The sequence below is a fragment of the Meriones unguiculatus genome, chromosome 1, assembly GCF_030254825.1.
Source record: "Meriones unguiculatus strain TT.TT164.6M chromosome 1, Bangor_MerUng_6.1, whole genome shotgun sequence".
NCBI lineage: Eukaryota > Metazoa > Chordata > Mammalia > Rodentia > Muridae > Meriones > Meriones unguiculatus.
Window position 1 is genome coordinate 155,729,949 of NC_083349.1, and position 26,621 is coordinate 155,756,569.

Sequence of the window (26,621 nt, forward strand, 5' to 3'; positions counted from 1 at the left end):
TGTGGTAGTCTAGTGCCTTACTGATTGTGATCTTCAGATGAAACAAGTGTTTGAGTGTTCACTATCTCAGTAAGTAAATAGAAAACATGCTATTATAAGATGCTTTAAAATAGTTAATGAGAGAAATGAGCTCTGCTGCCTGTTTAGAGCTCCTGGTGACACTTCTTTTGGGATTGTGTTTTCAGGACTGTGGTCGACTTTTTTCTGGTGATAACACAACTGGGATTCTGCAGCGTCTATATTGTCTTCTTAGCTGAAAATGTGAAACAAGTGAGTATGTTCCTGAGACTGTTTTCTTTGGATGTGTTGTTTATTGCATGCCAGAAGCCATGGTCGAGGATAGTGACATTTCACCCACAGTCATTTTTCAGGCTCTTCTTTAATGTTCTCTTTTACCAGTTGCATTTCTGATGTGGTTGGTATCACTGCACCAACCTTATGTCGACCCCACTTGTTCCTTTGGGCCAACTGTGGTATGGTTTACTGTTTCTAGATTATTTCAAATTCAGATCTCAAAAGTATGTGCATAGAACTTGGGGCGACATTCTCTGTTGCTGATGTTCTTTAGAGGAGATATAAGATGGTCTGCGGCAGCTGAAAGCATGAGGTAAAAAGATGAGTGTTTATTCCCAAGGTTCAGTAACTGTTGCTGTTGTTTAAAAAGGTTCAGAAAACACCTGCCATCTTGCAGTCATGTGGCACATGCTGGGAAGAGAGCCTGCCTGGGCCCATGCAAGATGGCAGTAATGGAGCTTGTTATCCATACCCGCCATGCTTACTGCTTTTTGAGATGACCTCACCTAGTTCAGGCTCATTTTGAACTTTCTCTGTGGCTCAGGCTGGCCTTGGACCTCCTGATCCTCCTGCACTACCTCCCAAGTGCTGGGACCTCAGGTGTGTACCACCGTGACTGGTCATTTCTGGGTCTTTCCTAGTTCTCCCAAGAGAGTTGCTAGCATGCCCTGTTTGAATGTAGGAATAATGCCTGTGGATTTGTTTATAAACTGTAACACAGCATTAACCCTTACGGTTACCCTGGAAGTAACTGCTGCACAGTCTTGTGTACATGCCTGACATCCCCTGAGCTTCCAGGGTGCTTTCCTGAAATGAGCCCTCAGTCATAGCTGCTACACTATTATGTTGTTTGTCCGTTGAGTATGGCCTTGAACTCAGGATGTTGGTGCCTTAGTTTCTAAAGCGTTGGGTTCCTATGTATGTACTGTCACACCTGGTTGTTCATGTCTGGTAATAGCTTTATCATGGGGTAGATTTTTAGGTTTGATGTGTATGTGTGTGAGAGAGAAAGAGAACATCTAAAGGCTTTGAGTGACTTTCTTTCATGAAACATTGTCTGTTCCAGAATTTAATGGAAAATTTAAGTCATGAGAAGATGAGGTAGAAAAAGTAGCTCCCTGGGTGATTGGAAAGAGTAATTGTCTGTTATAGCTAGAATGATGAAAGTCTTTTAGAAGCATAAAGGGAACCACAGAAAAAGACAAGGAGCCGGACTTTAGAAAACAGCCTGAGGCAGCAGTGAACACCCACACGGGCAAGGGCAGGCAGCAGTCACAGAAGTGTGGACTGGACGTTGTCACTCTTGGGAGAAGTTTTCCTTCCATTTGGTGGCAGTGCACATTACTGTACACACTGGTTAAAACCCACTCCTCAGCACCACCATAGGCAAGACCTGTGGGATGATTTCTCTGGTCACCAGCGTCACAGTTAGAAACTGTGCCATGACCTCACGGGGCACCACTGTCATGGTTTGATTGTAGAGGGTGTGAATTTTATTGTCTCTCTCATGACTGTAAGCTGATGGATAATTTCCTTCTTCCTTCCTCCCCTGGTGACTGTACTACAGGTTCACGAAGGATTCCTGGAGAGCACAGCGTTTGTTTCAAATAGCTCGGATCTGTCTCAGGCATGTGAGCGAAGAAGTGTGGACCTTAGGGTCTATATGCTCTGCTTCCTCCCGCTTATAATTCTCTTGGTCTTCATTCGTGAGCTGAAGAATCTGTTTGTACTTTCATTCCTTGCCAACATTTCCATGGCTGCCAGTCTTGTGATAATTTACCAGTATGTTGTTAGGGTAAGTGTGCTTTTGGGTAACCATGCTGTGCTCCCATGTGGGTGAAACTCCCTTTGGAGGTGACAGTTGTCCCATGGAGAGACCTGTTCCACATATGTGGCACACAGGCAGCAAAGGTTGATTTCCCAGTGTTAACGCCTGAAGGAGACGCTAAGATGTGACAGGCATAGGTTTCAAATTGGTCTGGTGTGAGTGTGGATGGGGATGTTTGTGGGTTTGTTCAGTGTTTCCAAACATCCCACCTTCCCTGTTAGAGTGCCCGTGAGATCAGGATTGTGCTCTTACTACACAGCCTCCAGTGACTCAGCTCGTTGAGGTCCTGCACTGGTGCGTTTGAGCTTTGAGACAGCCACAAGGGTGAGTGTGTATGTAATTCTCCACCTGCCCTCCACGGCCACAGCACCAGTTTGTGACTGCTTTGTTTGAAGCAGTAATGGGAACGGAGGTCACTCTTTGAAGTCTCAGCAGTCTTAGGCCAGTTACATTGGGCAGAGGCCAGTGGCCCACATGAAAGTTGAGGATCCCTGTTTTATTCCTCATGGTCTAATCCACCTTTTATATTACTTGTAAGAAAATAAAATTTCCATTAAGAGTTCACACAAACTCATATCCTGGGTCTGCTTCACTTTTCCTTCCCCTGGCTTCTCAGACCAGTAGGAACGAAGGTTGCCTGAGCCTTTGTGAGGCTCACAACTCCTTAGCTGGTCATGTGGGTGGAGCAGAGAAGGGGGATCCCCCAGGAGAGGGAAGAGCACAAGGAGGGTCACGACACACTGCTCACTCGTGTGACAATTGAGCAGTAGCAGATGATCCAGACATTTTGGTACCCTGCTCGCTCAGATTCCTGCTTCTCCTGTTATGAAATTCTGCATATGCCCTAACTGTTCCAGGCTCCACCTTCCCCAAGTTAGCCACGTGCCTCCACACTCCAGTCTGTATATCTTTTTTCCTTGGCTTTGAATTCTACTCCGTAGTTAAGGCAGAGAAGAAGATGGTGGCGAGGAAGGACTAGATTTTGGTGTCTGGAGTAAGGCCATTGTGGTCAGTGGCTTTGAGCCAAACATGCTGCAGTGACTTTGTCTTGATCAGGACATGGGGAAGCATTATAAGAGTTGGTGCCAAGCAACTAAGGACATTGGGGCCACACAGTGAGAAACAGGTTGTGTGTGTTCAGTGGGGCCACTCTGTGAGGAACGGGTTGTGTGTGTTCAGTGGGGCCACACTGTGAGGAGCGGGTTGTGTGTGTTCAGTGAGGCCACGCTGTGAGGAGCGGGTTGTGTATGTTGTGTCAAGCAAACACCGAAACCAGAGGAGACCTGTGCCAGGGCGGCTGGGAGGGAAATCAGGAGGCTCAGAGTCTTAGGAAGATGAAGGCATGGGGATACATGGAGCCAACAGCCGTGCCTGGCGTCTGGGGGTCTTTCTCATACAGTAGGACATGTACCCCGTGTGCTGCCTGGAACAGTGGACAGATGTTCTCAGGAGGAATGTGTGGGTGTGAGGGAAACAGTTTCTTCTGCAACTGTACCCTAACAGCTTAGCCTCCCTGAACATAGGATATAGAAAGCGCTTACTAAATTTTGTAACCTTGCTTGCTTTGTGAAGCTTGGCAGAATGTGATTTTGATTTTTCTCTTTAATTTTAAATAATTCGCATTAGGTAAAGCTATAACCTCGTTTCTTTGGTTTTTTTCCCCTCTTTCCTGCAGAACATGCCAGATCCCCACAACCTTCCAATCGTGGCTGGGTGGAAGAAATACCCACTGTTCTTTGGTACCGCTGTGTTTGCATTTGAAGGCATAGGAGTGGTAAGAATTACCCATTACTTTTTTTTTTTTTTAACTTTTAAGTTAACACAAAATTTTATATAGTCAAACTATATAAAAATACCTCAGCCAAAATGGCTGAGTTATATAGCAATTGGGCAGGGATGGGAAGAGGAACTCAGCCCTGGGGAATGGGCGTATAAGGTAAGGGGGTTGGAGTGAGGAGGGCTGGGTGGAGCCAGAGACTTGTGCTGGATCTGAGACTTAACAGTGAGTGGGGAAGACTTGAACTATTGTTTGGTTTCTTTACCGAACAGTAACTTAACCTTAGAAATGTTTCTTAGGCATTTAGTCCTTTCCTCGGTAGGCTAAGTGATGATATTAGACTAGATTTTTAGCATTATTGGGAATAATTTTAAACCTGTAAGAGCCTTATGATAGCATACTGAAAAGTCTTGTTAGCATCACATAACCTCAGAACTATAGCTCACGGACAGTTTTGTTTTGTCTATGTTGCACATATTCAAACATGCCCAAATAGAACATTTTTTTTTTTTTAATTTTAAAGTTTCTATTATGCATGTGGGTGTTTTGCCTGCAAGCATGGTGGTTTACCAGGTGCATGTCTAGTTTCTATGGAGGGCAAAAGAGGGTGTTGAGGGCAAAACTGGAGTTACAGGTGATTTTGAGCCCATTCTCCAAGAACTTAGTTCTTTTCTTGGAGCATGGCATTTAGAATTAAGATCTCCATGCTGAGCGTGCGATGGGTAGAGTATTGCTTCTAAGCCCTCAGGAGCAGAGCAAGTAAAAGCTCACATGTATATGAGTACACACATACATGTCCATAACTGCTCGATAGTGTGTGTGCACACACACACTTCTGTTTGTGTGTGAGAGAGAGAAAAGTAGGAAAGGGACTACAAAAAAGGACAAATGCCATGCTCCAAGAAAGGAATTAAGTTCTGTGGAGAAAACCGTCAGATGAAGACTGAAACCTTGAATTCAAGATGAGTCTCTATATAGGCCAGAGAGAAAGGGTGTACTCAGAGGGTCAGTGATGAGGCAGTTGGCACAGTACACACACCTGATGGCATCACAGTGGCAAAGGCTGGAGCAGGATGAGCGAAGAGCGCATGGCAGAATGCTGGGTTGTGACTCAGTATCCCCAGCAAATCTCCGGAAGTCCACAGTGGTGTAAAGGATTGAACTAATGATTTTGAGGTAGACTCTTGCAGAGCCTCCTCCTCCCAGCAGGTATAGATAATTCACACTTAGTTCTTGGAGAATGGGCTAGAGTCAGAGACCCGGAGTATGGTGAGGGGTTGGGGAGAAGGTGGCTTTACAGCAGTGGCCAGACTGAACTGCACAAGTCACCAGTCATGATGGAACATGTAGCAAGAACAGCAGCTCAGGGGCCCGGAGCACCTGTCTAGTCACAAGGAAGGCGTTAGGGCCAACCCAGATGAGAGAAGTGTCATGCAAAGGATTTCTACAAGTCAAGACTGAGAAACCAGACAGATTACAGGACAACGAGGGAACAGGGTGATAAGTTCAGTGTGGGTGTCTTGGACAGGCTCCTGGTACAGAAGAAGGTCATTCCCGAAAAACTAGAGAAATCGAAATCTAATTTGGGGTTCAGTCACTAGTGCTTGGCCAGTGCTGACTCAGTTGTGACAACTGGTAACATGGAATGTTAATTGTGGGAAAGCTGTTCTAAGGGCATGTGGGAGGCATCTGTGTTTCCTTTGCATTTAAAAAAAAACAAATCTAAAATTATTCTAACCAGAAAAGGCATATAAAAATAACCAGCAGATCGCCTGCCGAGAACTGATCTTCAAATCTTTTTAGGAGTTAGAAAAAAGTAATATAAAAATCAACAGAGCACAGGGGCTGAGGAGGTGGATCAGTTGGTAATGTGCTTGCAGCACAAGGGTGATCCCGTCGCCCACATAACAAAGTGGGTACAGGTGTGTCTGTAACCCCAGTGCTAGGCAGTGGAGCCAGGTAGATCCCTAGAACTCACAGGAATGTAGTCCAGCCCCGTCAGGAAGCTCCAGGTTCCCTGAGATCCTGGCTCAGAAAACAAGGTGGAACCAAGGCGTGCACCTTCAGTCGCAGAATGTAGAGGGGAGGCAGAGGCAGGCAGGCTCTGAGTTTCAGGCTGTGCTGCATTGTATGGTTCCAGGCTACATTGTGAGACTCTCTCTAAAAAAGCCCCAGGGCCCGGGTGGAAAGCGATACAGGAATACACTGGAATCAACCACACACCACGTAAACGGGAGAATATACACACACAAGCGTACATACATAGATATGTCTCCATATCACATAGGAAAATAGCACTTATATGTGGCATGAAGAAAGGACTTTTTTTTTTTTTTCCACAGACTACAAAAGGCTAACTTGTGAGAGACCCTGGTTATTCTGAAAATCCTGTATCCTGTTCCTTTAAAAATAGTTCTGTTCTCCTCTTAGGTGCTTCCGCTGGAAAACCAAATGAGAGAGTCCAAACGCTTCCCTCAGGCGCTGAACATCGGCATGGCGATCGTCACAGTGCTGTACATCAGCCTGGCCACGTTAGGCTACATGTGTTTCCGTGATGAAATCAAAGGCAGCATAACACTGAATCTTCCCCAGGACGTGTGGTAGGTGGAGCCCACTTATCGGCCCTCGCTTAGTCAGATATAATTGACTAAGATTCAATGGGGAAGATATGTCTTTAGATTTATGATTTAAGCTCTTAAACCTTTTACTATGATTTCATTATCTGTGGAGACTAAACACGCAGTTGACAGGCTCTTAAAATTTTAAACATGAGACATGGGGAGAAACAGTCACAGTCTTTATTTACAGAAAGCCTTACTGGAAAAGGGACTGAAGAGCAAGCATGCAGACAGATACACACTCCTGTCCCCAGCTAAGACGTGGGGGACCGGGCAGGACTACATGAAGTTAGAATAGAGCAAGTGAGACTTGCGATTCAAAGACTGCTCAAGCATAGTTTAGCCTCAAGAAAGCCTAGCAAGTCACCTGATTTTTTAGCTAGAAAAAAAAAAAGCCTCCAGAAATCATCCTGAGACACAGTAGACATTTTGAAAAGCAGAACAGGTCAGGGTAGAGAGAAAGAGCCTCTCCACAGGGCGGGCTGTGAGCAGCCTGCCTTCTGGCTCACTGTCTGCATTTGTGGACCTGTTAAGGTAATAAGTGTGGACCTGTTAACGTAATAAGGGTTAATAGTCCCCTGGCTGAGAGATTCGGTGGTGCTGTCCTTTCAGAGGTTGAAGTGTTCTGGGATTCTGTGCTCCGTCCTGAGCTCCTGGGTGCAGCTCAGCGCTCAGCTCTGTGGGTACTTAGTACCGAAATGAGAACAAAGGTTGAAAAGCTGAGAAAAACCGCTACATATCATTGAAAGTACAGATGCCAACTGTCGAAATAAATGGGTTTTCGAAACAGAAAACAAGTAAAAACGAAATGGATGCTTGTATACAGCGTGTTTGAACAGTTTTCCTGTATTACTCTTCCAGGGTTGAAAAGCCAGTTTGTGTAGTGCTCACCTCTCTAGCATATGAGGAAAAAATTGGAATGGTGCTCCATATAACACTAATGAATAGTACTGCATATAGAATGGCATTAACACTAATCACATCATAGCCTGTGTAACTCCAGCTTTATGTCAGTGGGATGTAATTATATTTATATGCAAAATAGTGTTTTCATTTAAAGTATATTATCACTCATACTTTGAAAACACACAATAAAATATAATTAGAAGAAAGCAGTGTTCCTCTTTTAAATGAATAATGAACTAATGAGAATGTTTATTTAATTCTCTATAATTGCCTATCAGAATATGTGAAAAAAAAATAGTCATTTGCTAATTTTGCATGTTTTCGGTTACAAGCATTTATAGTTAACTTTTAAGGCCCAGGCTAAATACATTATTGGGTAATTTTTAAATTAAGATTTACTGTTTCCAAATTTGAGGACTTTCCTTGTTCCTAATTAAGTTATTTGCCTTATTTTCAAATCTACTTTTACCCAGCCCTATTTCTTTTACTTAGTCTTAAGATGACTGTGCTGTGGAAAAAGCCTATTGAATCATTTCTCAGGCACAGACTAGAGAGCTGTTTATACTTCTTACCGCTACAAGTCTGGAGATGTCAGAAATAAGCATAAGCCCTAATTAATCGCATTGCTGAAAGTAGAGTCCTTTATATCCTTTTAGGATAATTGGATCATTGCCAGGAGAAGCGCTCTCCCGTGTGTATCCCTCTCTTGGCGAGGCTGTGGCCTGGATGTTTCCACAGGGAAAGAGCACAGGAGGAGGGGCTCACAGCCCCACCCCACAGCATAGCTCCTCTCAGCACTGCCTCTGAGACACAGCATACCCCAGCTATAGCCTCTTTCCAGTGTGTTCCTTAAGACATGCAAGTGGACATTTCTGTTGATTATTTTAAATACAAAAACAAAAAAAAAAAAAACACCACAAAGTGTAGAAATACAGCTTACTAATTTTATCATTCATAGCTCAGAGGAGTTAGGTTCATTGTTTATCCAGCCTTTAAGTCTGTACATTCTCACTATTTCACTGACAGTGCCACTTTCTCTAGACAAAGGTATATACTCAGAGGTGCACTCTGAGAGAGATGGCTCCACGCTTGCTCATTCAGAGCACTTGCTGGTCTTCCAGGGGGCAAGGTTCTGTTTCCAGCACCCACATGATGGCTTACAGTGATTTGAAGTTCCAGTCCCAGGGAATCTCTTCTGGCCTGCAAAGGCACCTGATGTTCATATGGTGGATACACATACATGTAGGCAAAACACAAATAATAAATAAATAAATTTTAAAAACATAGAAAACAAAGGGCATGCTGAGTTTTAGCAGGGGGCCATCACCAAGGTAGAAATCAAAAGACTATCATACACTTTATACATGATCTTAAATATTACTGTTTACGGGGAGCCCTCCAGAGATGACCACACGAACACAGTTTGCAGCCAATTTAAGTATTTATTCTAGCTGGCTGGGACTACACTCATGTATTTGGGACCCAATTTTAGCCCTGAGCATGTGGAGCAAGGGGCTTTTAAAGGCAAAAACCACATCCTCCTGGTACCTCGCTTAGCAATTGCATGGGAAGCAGTTTAATGGAAGCTAAGATAAGCAATTAGCTGGAAGGGAGGTTTGCAAAAGCAAGCAGTTTAACAGAAGCTAAGAGAAGTTAGCTGGGGCATCTTGACCTCAGCTTCTAGAATATATATGTGTAATTTTCCATGGGATTATCCATCAAGGAGATCAAATTATAATTAAACCTAAAACAACATTGCCCACAATAAAAGATGGAGGAATAGCTGCCTTGCCTTGCCCTGTCATGGTACCCTGGATCCTGTTAATATGTGTAACCCTCTGTGTATCACATAAAATGAGTAATTAGAGAATTCTAAAGATGTGTATAATACTGAACATTGATGCACAGTTTTGAAGTCCTAACCTCAAAGGGATAAGTTTCTGTCACAAAACAACAAATCTGTCTCCTTACTGCTGTGATTTTTAACACGTGGAGGAAATGTAGCTTAGAGAACTCTGCTGGTTGAAATGATTCAGTTGCCCTCCTTGTAACCTTTGCCTAACAAAAATGTCAAGCAAGGAGAACTCAGATTTAGAGCCTAATACATTTTTTTCCTTCTACTTGTAGATCAGGGACGCTGTGACTCAGTATTTTAAAGAAGTAACAAGGATATTCAGGTTTTTACAGAGTAGACAAAAATACTGCCTTGGAAAGCTTTGAAAATCTCTTCTTGGTGCTGAGTGTGAGCACAGAGTACTATCTTGGCCCTAAAGGCAGTCTTCTGAGCCCCCAATTCTGTGCTCAACCTACCAGGCTAGTCACAGCCAGGAGTCTGTATGAGGACTAGACACGAAAGTTAGTGAAGGTTAGTTCCTTCTTTTCTTCCTTGAGACAGGTTCTTACTCTGTAGCCACATCCTGGTCTGGAAATTACTACATGTGTAGCCTAGACTGATGGGGAACTTACAGCAGCCCCCTGCCTTGGCTTCGTGAGTGCAGGCATTGTAGCTGTACACCACCACATCTGGCTTGGTTGGCTCCCCCCCACACAAGCGTGTCCGACTAGGAGGGTTCTAAACTGGCTTATGTTCTATTGTCCTTGTTTGCCCTCTAAAAATTAAAAGGAGGAAAGTCAGATTCACAGTAAGAAAAACTGAATGTTGAATTTCTTTATTCCAACAGGTTATATCAGTTAGTGAAAATTCTGTATTCCTTTGGCATTTTTGTGACCTATTCAATTCAGTTCTATGTCCCAGCTGAGATCATTATCCCTGGAGTTACTGCCAGATTTCATGCCAAATGGAGGCGCATCTGTGATTTTGGGATACGGTCCTTCTTGGTTAGTATCACTTGTAAGTATCAGGACATGTCTGTCATAGTAGCTGACTTGCATGTGCTAAAATCAGAGTTGCCTAAATTATGCATTTGCAGACAGTGAATTTTTAGAAACAGGGCTATGTTTGTTTGCAGATCAGGGGAGCTTCGAACTTGCTGTCTTCCTGCCTCAACTTCCCAAATTCTGAGATGACAGGTTTGCACCATTACTCCTGGCCTAGTGTTAAAACTGTTAGCAAGAGTTGCCCAAGAGTGAGCTGGGCACTGCTCAGTGCACCACATCAGGACATCAGCTTTGCTCGCCTGGTTAAAGTAGCCTCAGCATCTTTCTACTGCAAAGACAGACTTATGCTAGGGAGGTAATTTGCGACTATATATATATCCAGATCTCATTCAGCCTTAAAAGTTTTGGTACTAGAAACAATCCCAAGGCCACCCACTGTAATCTGAGTTAATCCCCAAATCTTGGGTTTTTGAGACAGAGCCTTGCCATGTAGCTCAGGCTGACCTCAATCCTAAAGTCTTCCTGACTCAGGAACCCAATGTCTGGGTTTGAAGCTGGGTTGCCACACAGCATATCTTGCTTTGTCCACTGCTTTTCATCCTTCATTGCCTCCTCCTGCTCAGTGACTGTCTGTTGCGTTGTCCTGAAGCATGCTTGATTAGAATCCCCACTGTAAGAATGGATGCTGTCCTTGCTCCTCTTCATTCATGCCAAACCACCCTGTTTTCTGCGTCACAGACTCCACTGTGTGGCTGGCAGAGGAATTCAGTGCTTTGAAATAGATGCTCTGATCTCAGAGCAAAAAATTAAGAGTTGTTTAGATGAGAAATGGTTTGATAAGTATAAGTCCAGGAAATATTTCTCAGAATAAATTACGCCAGTTTCCCTATGAGCAGTGACTTCTGCTAATTACTTTCACTGTGTCAAAATATCTACATTTAGTCCCTACATGTATAGCTCACATGTCAACAGGAACCATATGTTTCTTTTCTCATAGGTGCTGGGGCGGTTCTCATTCCTCGCCTAGACATTGTAATCTCCTTCGTAGGGGCTGTGAGCAGCAGCACGCTGGCTCTGATCCTGCCCCCCCTTGTGGAAATCCTTACATTTTCTAAGGAACAACATTACAACATATGGATGATCCTGAAAAACATTTCCATAGCATTCACTGGCGTCGCTGGCTTCTTGTTGGGCACGTATGTCACCGTTGAAGAAATTATTTATCCAACCACAGGGGTTGCACCTGTTACCCCCCAGACCTCCTCTCTGAATGTGAACTCCTCGTGCTTAGCGTCCGGTTTGAAATAGCAGGAGAAGATGTGTGAGCCCTCTGTTGCCACTCCAATTCTAACAGCAATTACGAGCCAGTACAGCGTAGCGCCACACACCCAAACACAGTGCCAAACTCTTGTTTTTGTTGGCAGAGTATTGTGATTTGACCATGAACTGGACATCTTTTGCAGCTGTGATAAACTATGGTAGAGTCTTGCTTTTATCTCATGACAATGAAAAATTTAAAATTAGCTTTAAAAATCAAAAGAAGCTTAATATTAAAAACTTAAACAATAAGCATGTTTTTATAAGAAACACTTTGAGTAAGAATTGTCTTTCTTACCACTATTGAGAAGATAAAGGACTTAAACATTATAGAAATCAAATAGGGGCATACTTCACAAAAATCTCTCTGGAGTGTCCCATAGCATTAAGGAAAGCTAGCCTCTTGTGTACGGAAATGCATTGATAGTGTTTTTATACCATGGGAAATGCTTCTGACAGGCCCTGGAAGGATGCAAGATTCCCATTGGCCATCATGTAAGCATTGGCAAGTTCCCAGAGCCACAGTCAAGTCATTGTTTGGCTATGCGGACAGTAGAGCTGCATGGTCACTGGGAAGCACTGAGCAGGGTTCTGACCTCCTGTGTCAGTCGTAGGTGAAGAGGCCGTTAAGTTTCCGGAGCACTGCTCCCCTAGTTACTGTCCTAGGGTTCCTATTGCTGTGATAACAACACAGGACCAAAGGTGACTTAGGGAGGAAAGGGTTTCAGTTTACAGTTCCACATCACAGGCTATCTTCAAAGGACGTCAGGGCAGGAACTGAAACCAGGCAGGAACCTGCAGGCAGTGACTGATGCTGAGGCCACGGAGGAGTGCTGCTTACCGACTTTCTCCTCATGGCTTGCTCAGCCTGTTTCTTAGAGCACCCAGGGCCACCAGCCCAGAGGTAGCATGCTCACGATGGGCATAGCCCTCCCCCTTCAGTCATCATCTGTGGGAAAATGTCCCCACAGACGTGCCTGCAGGTTAGTCTTGCAGAGGCATTTTCTCCATTGAGAGTCTCTTCCAAAAGGACTCTAGATTATGTTAAGCAGACACATAACTAGCCAGAACAGTTACATTGTAGGAAATGGAGTCCCAGAAATGTGAGGTGACTTGGTCAAGAGCACTTAGCCTTGAGTCAAGAGAACCTGATATTTGACCCAAGGCACAGATTTTTGTTTCTTTTTCTTTTCTTTCTTTCTTTTTTTTAATTAATTACAGTTTATTCATTTTGTATCCCACCTGTAGCTCCTTCCCTCCTCTCTCCCCTCCCAAATCTACCCTCCCTCCCTCTGCTCCACCCACACAGATTTTTTAAAAATTATTTTTCGTGTCACAGTCAAGAAGAATGAAAAACCACATTCAGCTTAATTTTAGTGTAGAGTTTATTTAATTATATTTCCATCCTTTGAGAGAGTGTGTCTGATCTTTGAATAGTATATGTGACATGATAAAAATCCAGAAAAATCCAAAAATCCTGCCTGCTTCATAGACCTCAAAGGAAAGAAACGAACATTCCCTTAAGCAGCAGGAGACTGGCTGGCTTTGGGCTGTGCTGGTCATTGGAGGTGAGGTTCCCTTAAGCAGCAGGGACTGGCTAACTGCAAGATAGTTTAGATACCTGACAAATTACAGAATTCTGGATCTTTCTAGACCCGTAGCTTTTCTTCAGCCTTCCATTGATCTAAATGGGCAGAGTGAAGGAACCCTAGAATGCATGCTTAGAAAAATGTGAAAACAAACAAACAATTGTCTAGTAAATACTGCAGACATCTTCCAGAGAAGTGCCTCCTTCACTCCATCTCCAAACATGCTAGCCAAAGCAACCAAGCTCCTTTGATGGTGAAGGTGAAAATTAGGGAGAGTGAAGGAGTGAGTGCGCAGTCATCTCCTGGGCCTCTCAGCCTGTTGGTTCTGTAAGATGTTAGTCTGTAAGATGTCATCGAGTTGTCTGTGGAATTCTCTATTTTTCTATGTGAATGTTAACGTACTCAGATTCAGCTCCTCCTTCCGCCATTACTCTGTCTTCAAGTGTGAGCCTGTAAATACATCAGAAGCTTTATTTTGGTATGCATTCAGAACCAAAACTTTAAAAACATTTATGTTAGATAGTTCTAATAATTGCTTATGGTATTTTATGTTCAATTGTTACTTCAAGTCTTCAGTCTTAGGCAGAGAAAGCGGATGAGGTTATGAGGAAAGTAATTTCATTGGAATTTGACTGTGAAAAAGAAATGTGTTGCACATCTCCAAATTATCAACACAAGAGAAGTCACAATTCTGAAAGGGAGACAGGCCGATGGAAGAGAAAGTTTTTAATGGTTTTAATTTGTAATGTGAAACACTGTTTAGGCACAAAGTGTAAAAGACATGTACTCTTGTTTAAGGGTGCCTGAAGACATATTTATCATTTGATCATTTTTCTTTGATACTTAGTTTTATAGAATTATGTTTTATAAAGAGTTTTTGAGAAGGTATTTTGGTTCTAGCAGCCATTACTTTTGTTTGGGGCCTGGAGGAAGAGGAAGCAGACACACATGTTGAACTCATGTTGGCTCTTTTGATCCATCACGTGGTGGCTGAAATGACTCCAGCAGTTACTTCCTGCCACTGTGGGAACGTTGCCTGAAAGCTACTCGGTTGTGTGGGTCCCATTTCCACTATGAAGCTGTTGTTCGCCTCCCATGGGCTAGACTCTCAGCCCTTCACCATTTGTCTCTGTTCCCTGACACTCCAAGGAGTGTTGGTGCCTGAGTCCACTCGTCCAAACACTGTTCCCACGTGGCTTTTTAACACAGGCCCTTTCCCACGTGACCTGGGTTTCCCACATTTGAAGAAGTAGGAGCTGGGAAGTTTTCTGGTTAGATGGTACCACTTAAAGAAGACAGACCCACTTCTTTCCTGCTCTGTTCTCTCTGACTTGTCACCAAAGCTAGTTCTTAGTCTTGTTAGATGATGTATATAATGTGTTTATAAGCTGTCTGTGGCAAGGCACGTGTGCATTTCCTAGCAGGGTTCGGTCTTCCTTGGTGTCTACATGGTCCTAGAAAATGTCAACTCAAGTGCACACCCGCGCCATTTCTAGGGGAAGTCTTACACAGCTGGCCTGTTTCACTCTAGTCCCCCACAGAGGCCAGCACAGTTGTCATTTACAGCGTACACTAGGCCCCCTCTCCAGCTCTCTTTTCTTCAGCCAAGATGGAAAAGATGCAGGACAGAGCTAATGGAGATAATAAATACAGTTGTTTTTATAACACCAGTGGCTCAGCAGATGCTAACTGTTGAGCAATAAAATAATTTGTTAAAATATAAATAAAGCATCAATAGTTTATAAAATGTTGGAAAAGGGGTTATTTCGATCGGTTTTGCCCAAGCTCAGTTATCTTCCCTTAATTAAGAAACTGTGAGAAATTTGCCTATCGAGGATAACAGGATGCCTCCTGTCATTAAATGGCCTCATGTTACTTGGCCACAAGTGGATCTGGATCTCGTTGGTTTTGACCTAGCATATAAAAATAAATATGCTTAGGATATGACTAGGCCTAGAATTTATTGTCTAATGAATAAAGTGACAAATCACCTATTCAGATTTCTGTTAAAATTGGCGGTTTCTACATTTATGCATGGATGTTACCCAACAGGGACTCACATCTGAATCCATTTCAGCTGCTCTACCACAGATAGGACCAGGATGATGCTCACATAGGAAAATATATATTCATGACATGGACAATTCAGGCTACAGATATTTGTTTTTCAAAATGATTTTAGAAGCTTTAGTGAAAGTTCTATTAGACTTGTGTCATTTCTCGTAATTTATTTTTCTTTGTAAAAGAGTTTGAAAAATGTCTGAAAGTGCTGTAACATCTGAATTGTCAATAAAGTATAATTATTTTGCTTGCTAATAAATGCCTTTTTAAGTTTTCCATTCATATGATTAAATAATATGGAAATATCCTAGCTGAAAAAAGCATCTTCTTTTATTAAAGTTTTAAATCTTATTTTATTTATTATTATATGGCTGCATGTGCCGCAGTACATATGGAGGACAACTTTGTGGAGCTGGTTCTCTCCTTCCATCTTTACATGGGGAGATTTTGGGGATCAAACTCAGGTCCTCAGGCTTGTGTGGCAAGCTTCTTTAACCACCGAAACATTTTGCTGACCCCTCACAATTTTTTGTTATTTAAATTTTATTTCATTCCTATTACTGTGTGTATGTGTGAGAGAGATGTGTGAATATTTTCATAATGAATAGTGCAAGCAGTCTTTATGATATTAAATGCCTCAAAGATTTAAGAGTAGATTAAAAATGAGAGGACACTCAGAACCATGTACCCAGTGACATGGATGGCTCAATTTACCACTTCCTTAATTTCCAAAAAATCTAAAATATGTTAAATGCTGACACTACTAAGGACTGATAAATGTTTGAGATGATGGGCATATCAGCTCCCTGACTTAAACACTACGCGTTGATATATGTTTTAAAACCTTACATTGAGCCAGATGTATTGGTGTGAGCCTTTAATCCCAGCACTCAGGGAGGCAGAGGCAGGTGAATCTCTGTGAATTCGAGGCCAGCCTGGTCTACAAAGTAAGTTCAGGACAGCCAAGGCTACACAGAGAAACCCTGTCTCAAAAACAAAACAAACAAATGAAAATAAATAAAACTTCACATTGTACTCCTTAAATATTTTTTGTTTTATTTTTTTAAATTATATGCATAATTTTTATGTGCTCTTTGAAAAAGCTTTGAAACTGTTAGGTATCAGTTGTATTACTTTATTTATAAAAGTGAGACAGTGGTTTCAGGAAGCATTATCCCATCCCCTCTCAAAGAAATCAAGGATGTTTATATCTTGACTCCCAGGAATTCTGATCCTGTGAACCTGGGACAAGGAAATATCAGAGTATGTGAGAAACTCTCTACCAAGAGAAAAAGTGAAAAGAACCCAACAGTAAAATAACAGTAAAACACTGCTGGCCAGGTGTTACATAAGAGGGAGCCGAGACAGGAGATCTGAAATTCCAGACCAGGCTGGACCATTACAGAAGACCCATCTCAAAAACAAAACCAATCAACAAAAATCCATTCTAAGTAGAACATATGTTGGATTCACAAAAGAAGAAACGTGAGGGCATTCCTCCCTCTCTCTCCACTGTAATATGTCGGGCGATGTCCCCCTAATGAGAAGCCATGTTCACTCATGCCACCATCTGTGACTAACCTCAAGAAAGGCTCATCCTGGTGTGTGACACAAAGAATTGAACCTGGGCCCCTGCTCCAGGTGGGAAGCAGCATGAAGATCTTTCATCAGTGCCACTAACACACCCAGAATGTGGCTTCTAAAGTCATCACTGGAGGGAAAAAATAAGCGTGGACTGCAAGAAAGAGGCACTGTTTCTACCTTCGTGTTAATACCTGAAAATAGTCACATGGTCTTCAGCTACCAGTACAAAGAGGGGCTGAGAAAGCACATGTCAGGAAGAGGAGGTAGGGTGGAAAACATCTTGATTTTCATATGAGACTCTAGTGAGAGTATTACTTGATATCAACAGGCAATTGCGCTATTAAGTATGATTTAAAAACATGAAATGTAAAACTAAAGCACAATACTCCTAAGAAAGTTTGAATTTCAGGAATCCTGTTTTGGGATATTCTGTGGACCCCTGAGAAAATGCATTGGCGCTGCTGACCAGAGGGCTGTTTTGGCAAGCTGCTGTTTGTCCTTTACATCCTCCTTTAGTGGAAGTGATGAAGTTAGCAAGAATGGGCCCACTCATTTTCATCTCAGTCATGAGCACTGGAGAAGCAGAGCAGATAAGGCCACCCACTCAGAGTACCCCCACCCACACATCCTTGTCCCATGCAGTGGAAGAGATAAGAGACTGGGCATGGACCGAAATCTGTGGAAGGCTGATCTTATTAGCACTGCCAACTGAGTATCCACATGGGACCCTGATGGTGGGAGACTCATTTCTGTTACAGTAAGTGGCAAGGGATCTGGGTTACTCAGCTTTTTAAAAAGCTAAATTCCTACTTCTAGTTTTCTGTTGTTATGATAAAACCCCCTGATCAAAAGCAACTTGGAGAGCAAAGGTTTTATTTGGCTAACATTCAAGTCACAGTTTATCACTGAGGGAAGTCTGGGCAAGAACTCCAGCAGGCACAGAGGCAGAAACTATGGATGAAGCCTGCTGTTTTAATTACTTCTCTATTGCTGCGAAGAGACACCATGACCAAGGCAACTTACAGAGGGAGGCATTTAACTGAGCGCTTGCTTATGGTTTCAGAGGGTTAGCCCGTCACCATCGTGGTGGGGAGCATGGCAGTGTGTAGGCACACATGGCACTGGAGCAGCAGCTGGGAGCTCACATCAGATCCACCAGCTTCAGGCAGAGGGTTGGGGAGAAGGGAGAGAGAGAAGGGAGCAGAGGGAAGAAGAAAGGGGGGGGACAGAAGGAAGAGGAAAGGAGAAGAAAGCAGAGAAGTAAGGAATGGTGTGAACTTTTTAGAACTCAAAGCCCTTCCCCCAGTGACATGCCTCCTCCAAAATAGCCATGCCTCCTAATCCTTCCAAAACAGTTCCACTAACTAGAGACCAGGCATTCAAATATGAACCCATAGGGGCCATTTTCTTTGAAATCATCACAGCTACTTACTAAATTGTTCTCTGAGTTACCCTCTGTTAGGTTTTTTTTTTTTTTTTTACCATCTTATGCCTATTTGCTTAGCCATTCAAGAATTCTACCACTGACTACTTATGCTACCATGCCACACCTGTTGAGTAGCTACAGAGCTCTGGGCCCTCCCACAGCAATCATCAGTCAAGACAATTCCTTTCAGACATGGCCACAGGCCAGTCTGATCAAGGCAATTCTTCATTTGAGGTACCCCCTTCTCTGGTGTCTCTAGGTTGTGTCAAATTGACAGTAAAAACTGACCAGGGCAAGTTGCCATACAAAGCAGTGGGCCCCATGGTGGCACTTTTTATTCATCCTTGGCCTTATGCTGTGCTCTCACACATCCTTTCTCCACTTTCCCCTTCTGTATCTCCATGCCCTTCTCCCCACATTACCCACTTTCTTTTTTTTTTTTTTTTTCAATGCAGTTTATTCAGGAACCTTGAACAATCCTCGGACCCTGGGGAAAGCCAGCCCACAGCTTAAATAGCCTCTGGGTAGCCAACCCAGGCGTGCCACGTGGGCAATGCAGATAGGTCCACATATATGGAAGCAAGCCAGATCCTCAGCCTTAGCCAAATGTGGAATTGTTCGTGACAGAGAGCACTCACCATTGGGAAGGTGGAAGGCGGAAACCAGCTCCATCTTTAAGGCATAGCATTCCGCAGCTCTCTACAGTTCCCCCTTTTTATTTTAGACGCATCAGGCAAGAGTAGAGGTCTGATCTCTGATATTAGAAATAAATTGGGACTTTGTACCGATGTTCATTTAGGTGTCATCCACCCAAAGAGCATCAGACCCGTCGGATACCTTTTTCTCAGAGGCGGGACCTGGGGCATCAACCCACATGCAATCAGACATGCTCTTCTCTGGGTCGAAAGCGGCTGACCCTGAGTGCAGTGCTTAGCCTCGCATCCTGAGCGTATCATTTTAGCTTTTTATGGTATCCAACCATGCTTGGGGAGAATGTCCTGCTTCAATGGCTGTAAAGGCCTGAATGATCATGGCTGCATCACACTGTTGTGAGACTCTAATCTTGCATATATACCACAGGCAAACCAAGGAGACCAACACCAGAAGGCCTGCTAACGCTCCCATGCCCGCCCATTCCTTCAGATGATACATGGCTGCAGCAATCCATGTTGATAATCCTGTGGCTAGTCCTGCGTCCACTCTGGTAGAATTTACTGTGACAATGGCCACTCTCAGCTGCTCCATCATAGTATCGAATTCTCCAGTCCAATTACCTAAAATATAGCTCAACAATTGTTTAGACAGATTTGCAGCACAGGAAAAATTCTCCCACAGAGGGCCTCTGAAAGCCTCTGCCCTTCAGACTATCAAAGCAGATGCTGAGCCGGATGGGCAACTGTTGGGCAGGTGAACGGAATTTTAGATAAGAACTGGGAAATAGTAAGAGCTGGAGAGGACAGGGTCTCCACAAGGAGAGCAACAGAACAAGAAAATTTGAACACAGGGAACTTCCCAGAGACTCATACTCCAACCAAGGACTATTCATGGAGATAACCCAGAACCCCTGCACAGATGTAGCCCAGGGCAGATCAGAGTCCAATTGGGTTACATAGTAATGTGAAGAGGGACTGCCTCTGACATGATCTGATTGGCCTGCTCTTTGATCACCTCCCTCTGGGGGGGAGCAGCCTTACCAGGCCATAGTAGAGGACAATACAGCCATTTTTGATGTGAACTGACAGACTAAGATCAGAAAGGAGAGGAGAACCTCCCCTATTAGTGGACTTGGGGAGTGGCATGCAAGCAGAGGGAGGAGGGAGGGTGGGATTGGGAGGGGAGGTGGGAGGGGCTTATGGGGGGATGCAGAATGAATAAAGTGTAATTGATGAAAAATTTAAAAAAAAGGGGGAAAAATAATTTAAGAACCTTAAATGACTTTCAAAAGTGGAGGAAAACATGGAGTTACCCACTTTCTTGTATTCAGGTTTTAGAATTCAAAAAGCAATAAAGAAACCTCGACTACAGAGAATATGGAGTAATATTCCACTGTGTTTTGACTCTGAAATTTGTGTTTAGTTTTTCCTTTTCAACCCCCAGTTCTCAGAGTTGTGCAAGCACCATTCAAGGAGCGCAGCGACTGAGATGAATGTAAATTTCCCTTCTAGGCATTAAAGGTGTCAATAAACATTTGATGAATGAAGGAACAGATGCAGAGACTAAACGCTGCAGGGCTCAAGGCTCTACCATTTTTCATTTAAAAAGATAAAATCAGTAATTAAACCTGCTGTTTTGAGTCTTCCCATTTTTTTTCCCCCTGAGACTTAGTAGCATGGTGGAAGTGACTGCTTGCTGTAAGTTTTGTCTTTTTCAGTAGCAACTGCTGAGCATTCCAGAGTAACAGGTGTGAGCAGAGGGCAGTACCAGCAGTAAGGAGCTGAGGCCTCATGCTCACCCAGCCTGGCGTTCCCTCACATGCGTTGTTCCTCACCGCTCTGAGAATGACGCTGTCTGGCCCCCGTGTTTTGTGGCTTGCATGTTACTTATCCTGCTACCTCTTCTTTCTATTAGGCTGTAATAAACTGAATGAAACAATCTATGAGTTAGCCCATTTAATCCCGATGAACACTTGGCCAGCTGTAGCTGAGAGTCAGCACATGAGTACCAGTGTTGCCTGGTTAGCTGGGTTTGAGGACCCTGCTGAGAAGTGAGGGGAAAAAAAAATAGAAGAATTATGTATGGGGGATCTGGGGAAATGAAACCATGATCATAATATAGTGTATGAAAAATATCTATTTTCAATTAAAAACCCAATTATTTAAAGTTTGTGAAAACGCTTAAAAAAAATCTCCCTCTGTGTATATACTTAAACTCAGAAAAAAAAATTTAAGCAAGGAAATAAAACGCCCATCGTCACTTTTAACTTTGGCCACATGGAGAGATGAGGATGGAAATGATCTCTTGGGCCATCTTTTTGGGCACATCTAGGACATGTGACATTCTAGTAAAGCAAACAGGTCAAGGGACAAAACAGGTCCATGTTAGTGCAGGGCTCTTTTTAGCGGTCATCCCACCTGTTTAAATCTTACATCCACACAAAGGAGGCACTATTATTATAACTGTTTCTAAGAAAGAAAAACAGGAGTTAATAAGGTTTAACAGCATGCCCAAGGGGCTAGGAGAGAACCCTTGGCCTGGCCCACATTAAACTTCATTCCTTTAGCCAATACATTACTTACTACATTCATTGCTTCTCTGTGCAGGAGGATGACACTGAACAGTTAAAGGTCGAGTTAATTATCATTCCATGGCGTCAGTCAACTTTAACGATAATAGCCCTTGGCATTTTTCAAAAGTCACAGGATGTGCTAGGGACTTCTTAGAGGTGATTACGTGATGCTTCCAGTATGTTCTAGCCCCCTTTAAAATGCCAGGAGACGAAAGAGGGGGACAAGTTCAAACTGGAGTGGGGAGCTGTAAGAAGAATCTCCTCTGATTGTAATAACAATGGAAATTTATGACTAAGAAATGGAATATGTTAAAGTAGCCCAAAGGTTTAAAGGAGTCAGCCTGGTACAGGAGAAACTGGGTAGCTTAACTTAGAAGATCTTCAATGCTTTTCATTACTAAGGAAATCCCAAACTCAAATTCAGCCCCTTGATAACATTTATCTAGTATCTTGATTAGAATCAGGAAATATCAAACAGCACCCCTTCTCTCTGGATGTGAGAATTACTTAGAAAAGTTAGATTTTGATAATATTTTGCTGCTATTTAAGAATTCAAAGGAAATTAAGTGAGCCATATAAGGATATAAGGTGATATTTCAATATTAATTTAATATGGTTACAACTTCAGATATGTACATGTGTATATGTATATGTATGGGCCATACACATATGTATTTTGTGTGTGTGTGTGTGTGTGTGTGTATGTGTGCTGGTTCCTTTTTTTTTTTATCTTGACACAAGCTGGAATCACGTGGGAAGAAGAATCACTTTCATTTGTGTGATTCTCTCTTTCTCACTCTCTTAAAATCCCTCTCATTTGAAGAGCTGCCTCCATCAGATTGGCCCGTGTGCCTGTCTGTGAGGCATTTTCTTGATTGGTGATTGGTGTGAAAAGCCCTAGATCACTGTGAGTGGTACCATCCCTGGATGGGTGGTCATGGGGTATATAAGAAAGGAAAATGAGCCGGCAAAGCTGACCTACGTTGAAAAATCTAAAACTAACTCTTTACAAACAACCTCTTCTAAAAAATTAGAACATAACTCACACTGTGATGCCAGACACTAATTTCCCGATCCAAAAGCCAGATAAAAATATCACAAAGAGAGAAGATTGTGAAACAATATTCCCTTTAAGTATAGACACAAATATCTGAAAGACGAACCCAGAACAGATCAAAAGGAATATGCAACGTGTTTTAGTCAATGTTCTAGTACTGTGAAGAGACGCCACAGCAACTGTTTTGAAGGAAAGTGTTGAATTGGGCTTGCTTACAGTTTGAGAGATTTAGTCCATTATCAGCTGGCAGAAAGCATGGTGACACACAGGAGACATGGTGCTAACGAAGGAGCTGAGGGTTCTATGTCCAGATCTGCAGGCAGCAGGAAGAGAGAGCCACTGGGGCTGGCTTGGGATATTGGAACCTGGAAGCCCACCCCCTGTAACACACTTCCTTCAACAAGGCCACACCTCCTAATCTTTTCAAATCCTGCCACTCCCTAAGCATTTAAATATATGAACCTATAGGAGCTAATCTTATTCAAAGCACCACAACGACTAAGGGGGATTTGTCCAGGATTCCAAGATCCTTTAAACATTCATATGTCAATTAATATAGGGTGTTTTATCAATAGAAGAAGCTACCAAACCACAATTAGCTCAATAAAGAAAAAGCACTTGTTGGAATTAAATATATTACTGCAGATCAGCCTGGGTTACATGACAAACTTTGTTATAAACAACACAAAGCAAACTCCCTCTCCAGAGGACTCAATAATGGAATGAGGCAGAATAAGTGAATTCGAAGACTGAATGAGAAACCTGACTGAATTTGACCCATGGAAAGTCCTCAGGGATCTGTAGAGATTTGTGTCAGAGAAATTAATATTTATATATGACAAGGCAGTCGGAAAGATAGTAGACTTAGAGAGGAGTTTTTTGAGAATAATAGCTCAACCTTTTGAGCAAGACACCCCCTTTTAAAAATATCAAAGAAATTCATACATTTCCCCACCATAGTCACTATATTTTTTAAGATTGCTTTTTCCAAATAAATTGTTTCTGCAGGAAAAAAATATAAGTTGTAAAAACAAAACAAAAAACAAACAAACAAACAAAAAAACCCACAATTAATTTACTATTTCTTGTATTGTACAATTTCCTGAGGACTTGGTTGGTAGACATCTGCAACACTGGTCAGGCTTCCAAACAGCCCTGTGGCTCCATGCAATGGATGGATCCTAGGACAGACTGTCTGAGGTCTGAGGATGGCCACTGTTCTATGCATCTGCCTGTTTATTCAACAATACTTCTGCTTTCTCTCACTGGCCCACATACAGGCAAATGGTGTTTGACAGGCAGATTTCTGCAGAGAACGCTCCTGTTTGATGTTACCTTTGCTGTAAAATCATTAAGTAGTCCGTAGCTGGGTTTATTTGTGATAGATACTTTAAGGCGTACTTGTCATCCCCATGTACATTTTCAACCCTTCTACCTCCTGATGTGGCCGTCTCCATCACTGTTGTGACACTGAGAGTAGATTAGATGTGCACAGCCAATGTGTGAGCCCTTGCCAAGTCAATCAGAGATTTGGGTAAAAGGCACTGGGCCAGGGCTGCATTTCAAGAAAGCTTGCTGTTGCTAACTCCTAAGTATTTTGTGTTTATTTTATTGTGCTGACCAAAATAGCAGAAGGCCACATTCTATATTCCACATTCTGATATTGCTAATAACTAAATCAATATTAATTAACTGAAATATGTGACCACAGAAGCTGATCTTTTAAATTGATACAATTTATGACTTCCAGATAGAGATAAACAAGTGCTAAAGGCTTTACTGAGTAAGTATATGGATATTATACAGTAAGGAAATGTTGACATGAACTTGGAATACTATTCTACCTATAGGGCAATAGCTAATTTTAATTTAAATTTCTCTAGACAAACATTTTTGTACTCCTGTCAGTTTATTAGAAGTTAGCTTATACCTTATGGAATTGTAAAATAACATAGGAAAGCTGCCATTATGTGGTACTAAATAACCTTTCCTTGAAAGGTTACCCAGTGATCTCTTATTGCCTGTTCCAAAGTCATCTTTTTTATAGTGATTAAAGCTATATAAAATTTGCCTTAGGACAGTTATAGAAGGTAGAACAAGAAACATACTTGTTGAAATTATCAGAAATAAATTACATTTTTAATTACTTCTGAAAAATACATAAACAGTCTAGGAAAACACAAATTTTCACCACCAGAATAAGAATACTATAAATATGGCTATGTTGTGGTGATTCAAGGGGAAATGTAACACTATTAATTAAACACAAAGTATAGATACAGAGTGAACATGTCTTCTTATTGTTATGCCAGGATCACGAGACCCTCACAGACCACCAGGAGACCATTCAATGCAAAAGCAAGAGAACTTTATTACTAGAGCAATCAAACTTGGGACCCAACTCTCACTGACGCAGCAGTAGAGAAGTGGGACCCTGAGCTCTGGTGAGCAGGGTTTTTAAAGGGAAAAACAGCAAGCAGGGGGTTTCCATGACAGCAAGCAGGGGGAAGGGTTTCATGTGTTGGCATTACAGGATTGGGTAAAAGTCAGAGGGGCAGTGTGACCTTCTAACTGAAGTCTAACTTACAATGACCATTCTTCTAAACTACATTTGGAACACTGGGGAGAATTTTCCCAACCCTTTCTCATTGATTGTTGCCAGGGAGATTGTCTTTGTTTTCTACCAATTATTTATTCTGTGATATTTCCTGGAGGCTGTTGCTAGGAGAGTTAACTTTGTTTTCTGCCAAGTGCATATTCTGTGATATTTCCTGGTACCTGAGTTCAGCTCCCAGTCAAGATGGCTTCTCATTTCAAAATGGAGTCACCCAACCTAACTTAAACTCTTCATTATATGTAAAGATTGTTCATGGTCAGATCAAAATAAAAATACACATTTTTGAGATGGAAACTCATGCTAATAAGTTACTTTTCACCTTAGTAACAACATGCTCATTTGTGTTAGAAATTAGAGCTATCGAAATCTGAAGACAGGAAGTTCCTGCTTAATGTAAATAGCCTAAAGGTGACATTTGGAGGTGTCTTAGAAATAACTCTCTTAAGTGTTGAGATCTGGCTGAAATGTCTTCTCTGGAACTCAGGTACTCTTGCCTGCAGTGCAGTGACCGTGTATTTTAACTGTGAGCAGTGCTGTGTTCTCCAGGTACTTAGAACCACAGTTGGATTCTCTGAGCCTGGCTGCTGTTACCCACTCTTCCTTACACTTGTGCTGCTATTACACCTCATTAAAATCAAAGCCTTCCTCTGATGTCACTCCTGTGTGCACCAACAGCAGTAGCTAAGAGGGAAGTACAGATTGTTAGTTCAGCTCTTAAGAAGTGGCAAGGAGGTGCTGGCAAGTGCTATGGGGCATCAAAATGCAGTCAGCTGAGCATTTCTTGTTGCCCTGTTCCCAGATTCACAAGCCGAGTGACATTCTTTGTACCATTCAAGTGGAATTTTGACTTGTCTGTAATTGAACCAAAGCAGCATCTTAAACCTTGCCAGCAGAATGAATCCCTTGCCCAAATCTCTGTGACTATCTCCTCTTAAACCCTCTCTACCATGGAAAACTTGTTTTGAGGGTGAGAATCTATGTGCCTGACTCCAGCCCATGGCTCACTAGAATATTATAGGCACTCAACACATTTGTTGATTGAGCAGTTAAAGAATAAATAACACATTAAAACAAGATTAGCGGGTTTTCCAGGTAATCAAATATCAAACTTCTCAGAAAGAATGATGGACTCTTGGATGAAGCCTAATGCCCTTCCTAATGCCCAGGTGAGACCAGCAGGGAGTAGGGATTGGGATGAAAGGTCTGGAGCCAGGGTAGAGATGTTATTTCCAAGGTGGGGGCAGGAGAAAAAAGATACCTTCAGAAGAGCCAAGAAGTACTAGATCTGAGGCCCAGTTCCCCTCCTGAGCTCTGCCTCTTTCCTGTGTGCCAGGGACTGATGAGAACATTTCCCCTTTTGGAAACCAAGGCACAGGGGTAATGAGGGAAAGCACCACCATCTATCACCAACCTGCATCCAGTCTTGGAGGGCCAGCTCAAGGACCAAGACTCTTGAAGCACAGCTCACGTGAGGAACAATGGA

The 26,621-nt window shown here is 42.5% G+C and overlaps 1 protein-coding gene across 3 annotated transcripts in view; it reads left to right on the top strand.

Moving 5' to 3' along the window:
• Slc36a4 (solute carrier family 36 member 4) overlaps positions 1 to 15,487 on the top strand; it is a 32,515-nt gene extending 17,028 nt beyond the window's left edge. For 2 of the 3 annotated variants that reach the window (XM_021635178.2, XM_021635181.2), the window contains 6 exons: positions 186 to 270; positions 1,862 to 2,089; positions 3,798 to 3,896; positions 6,330 to 6,499; positions 10,105 to 10,274; positions 11,259 to 15,487. In XM_021635178.2, coding sequence (XP_021490853.1) covers positions 186 to 270; positions 1,862 to 2,089; positions 3,798 to 3,896; positions 6,330 to 6,499; positions 10,105 to 10,274; positions 11,259 to 11,569 — 1,063 coding nt within the window. In that variant the 3' untranslated portion in view covers positions 11,570 to 15,487. The remainder of the gene's footprint in view (positions 1 to 185; positions 271 to 1,861; positions 2,090 to 3,797; positions 3,897 to 6,329; positions 6,500 to 10,104; positions 10,275 to 11,258) is intronic. The other variant, XM_021635179.2, reaches the window with a different exon arrangement.
• Positions 15,488 to 26,621: the final 11,134 nt, after the last annotated feature.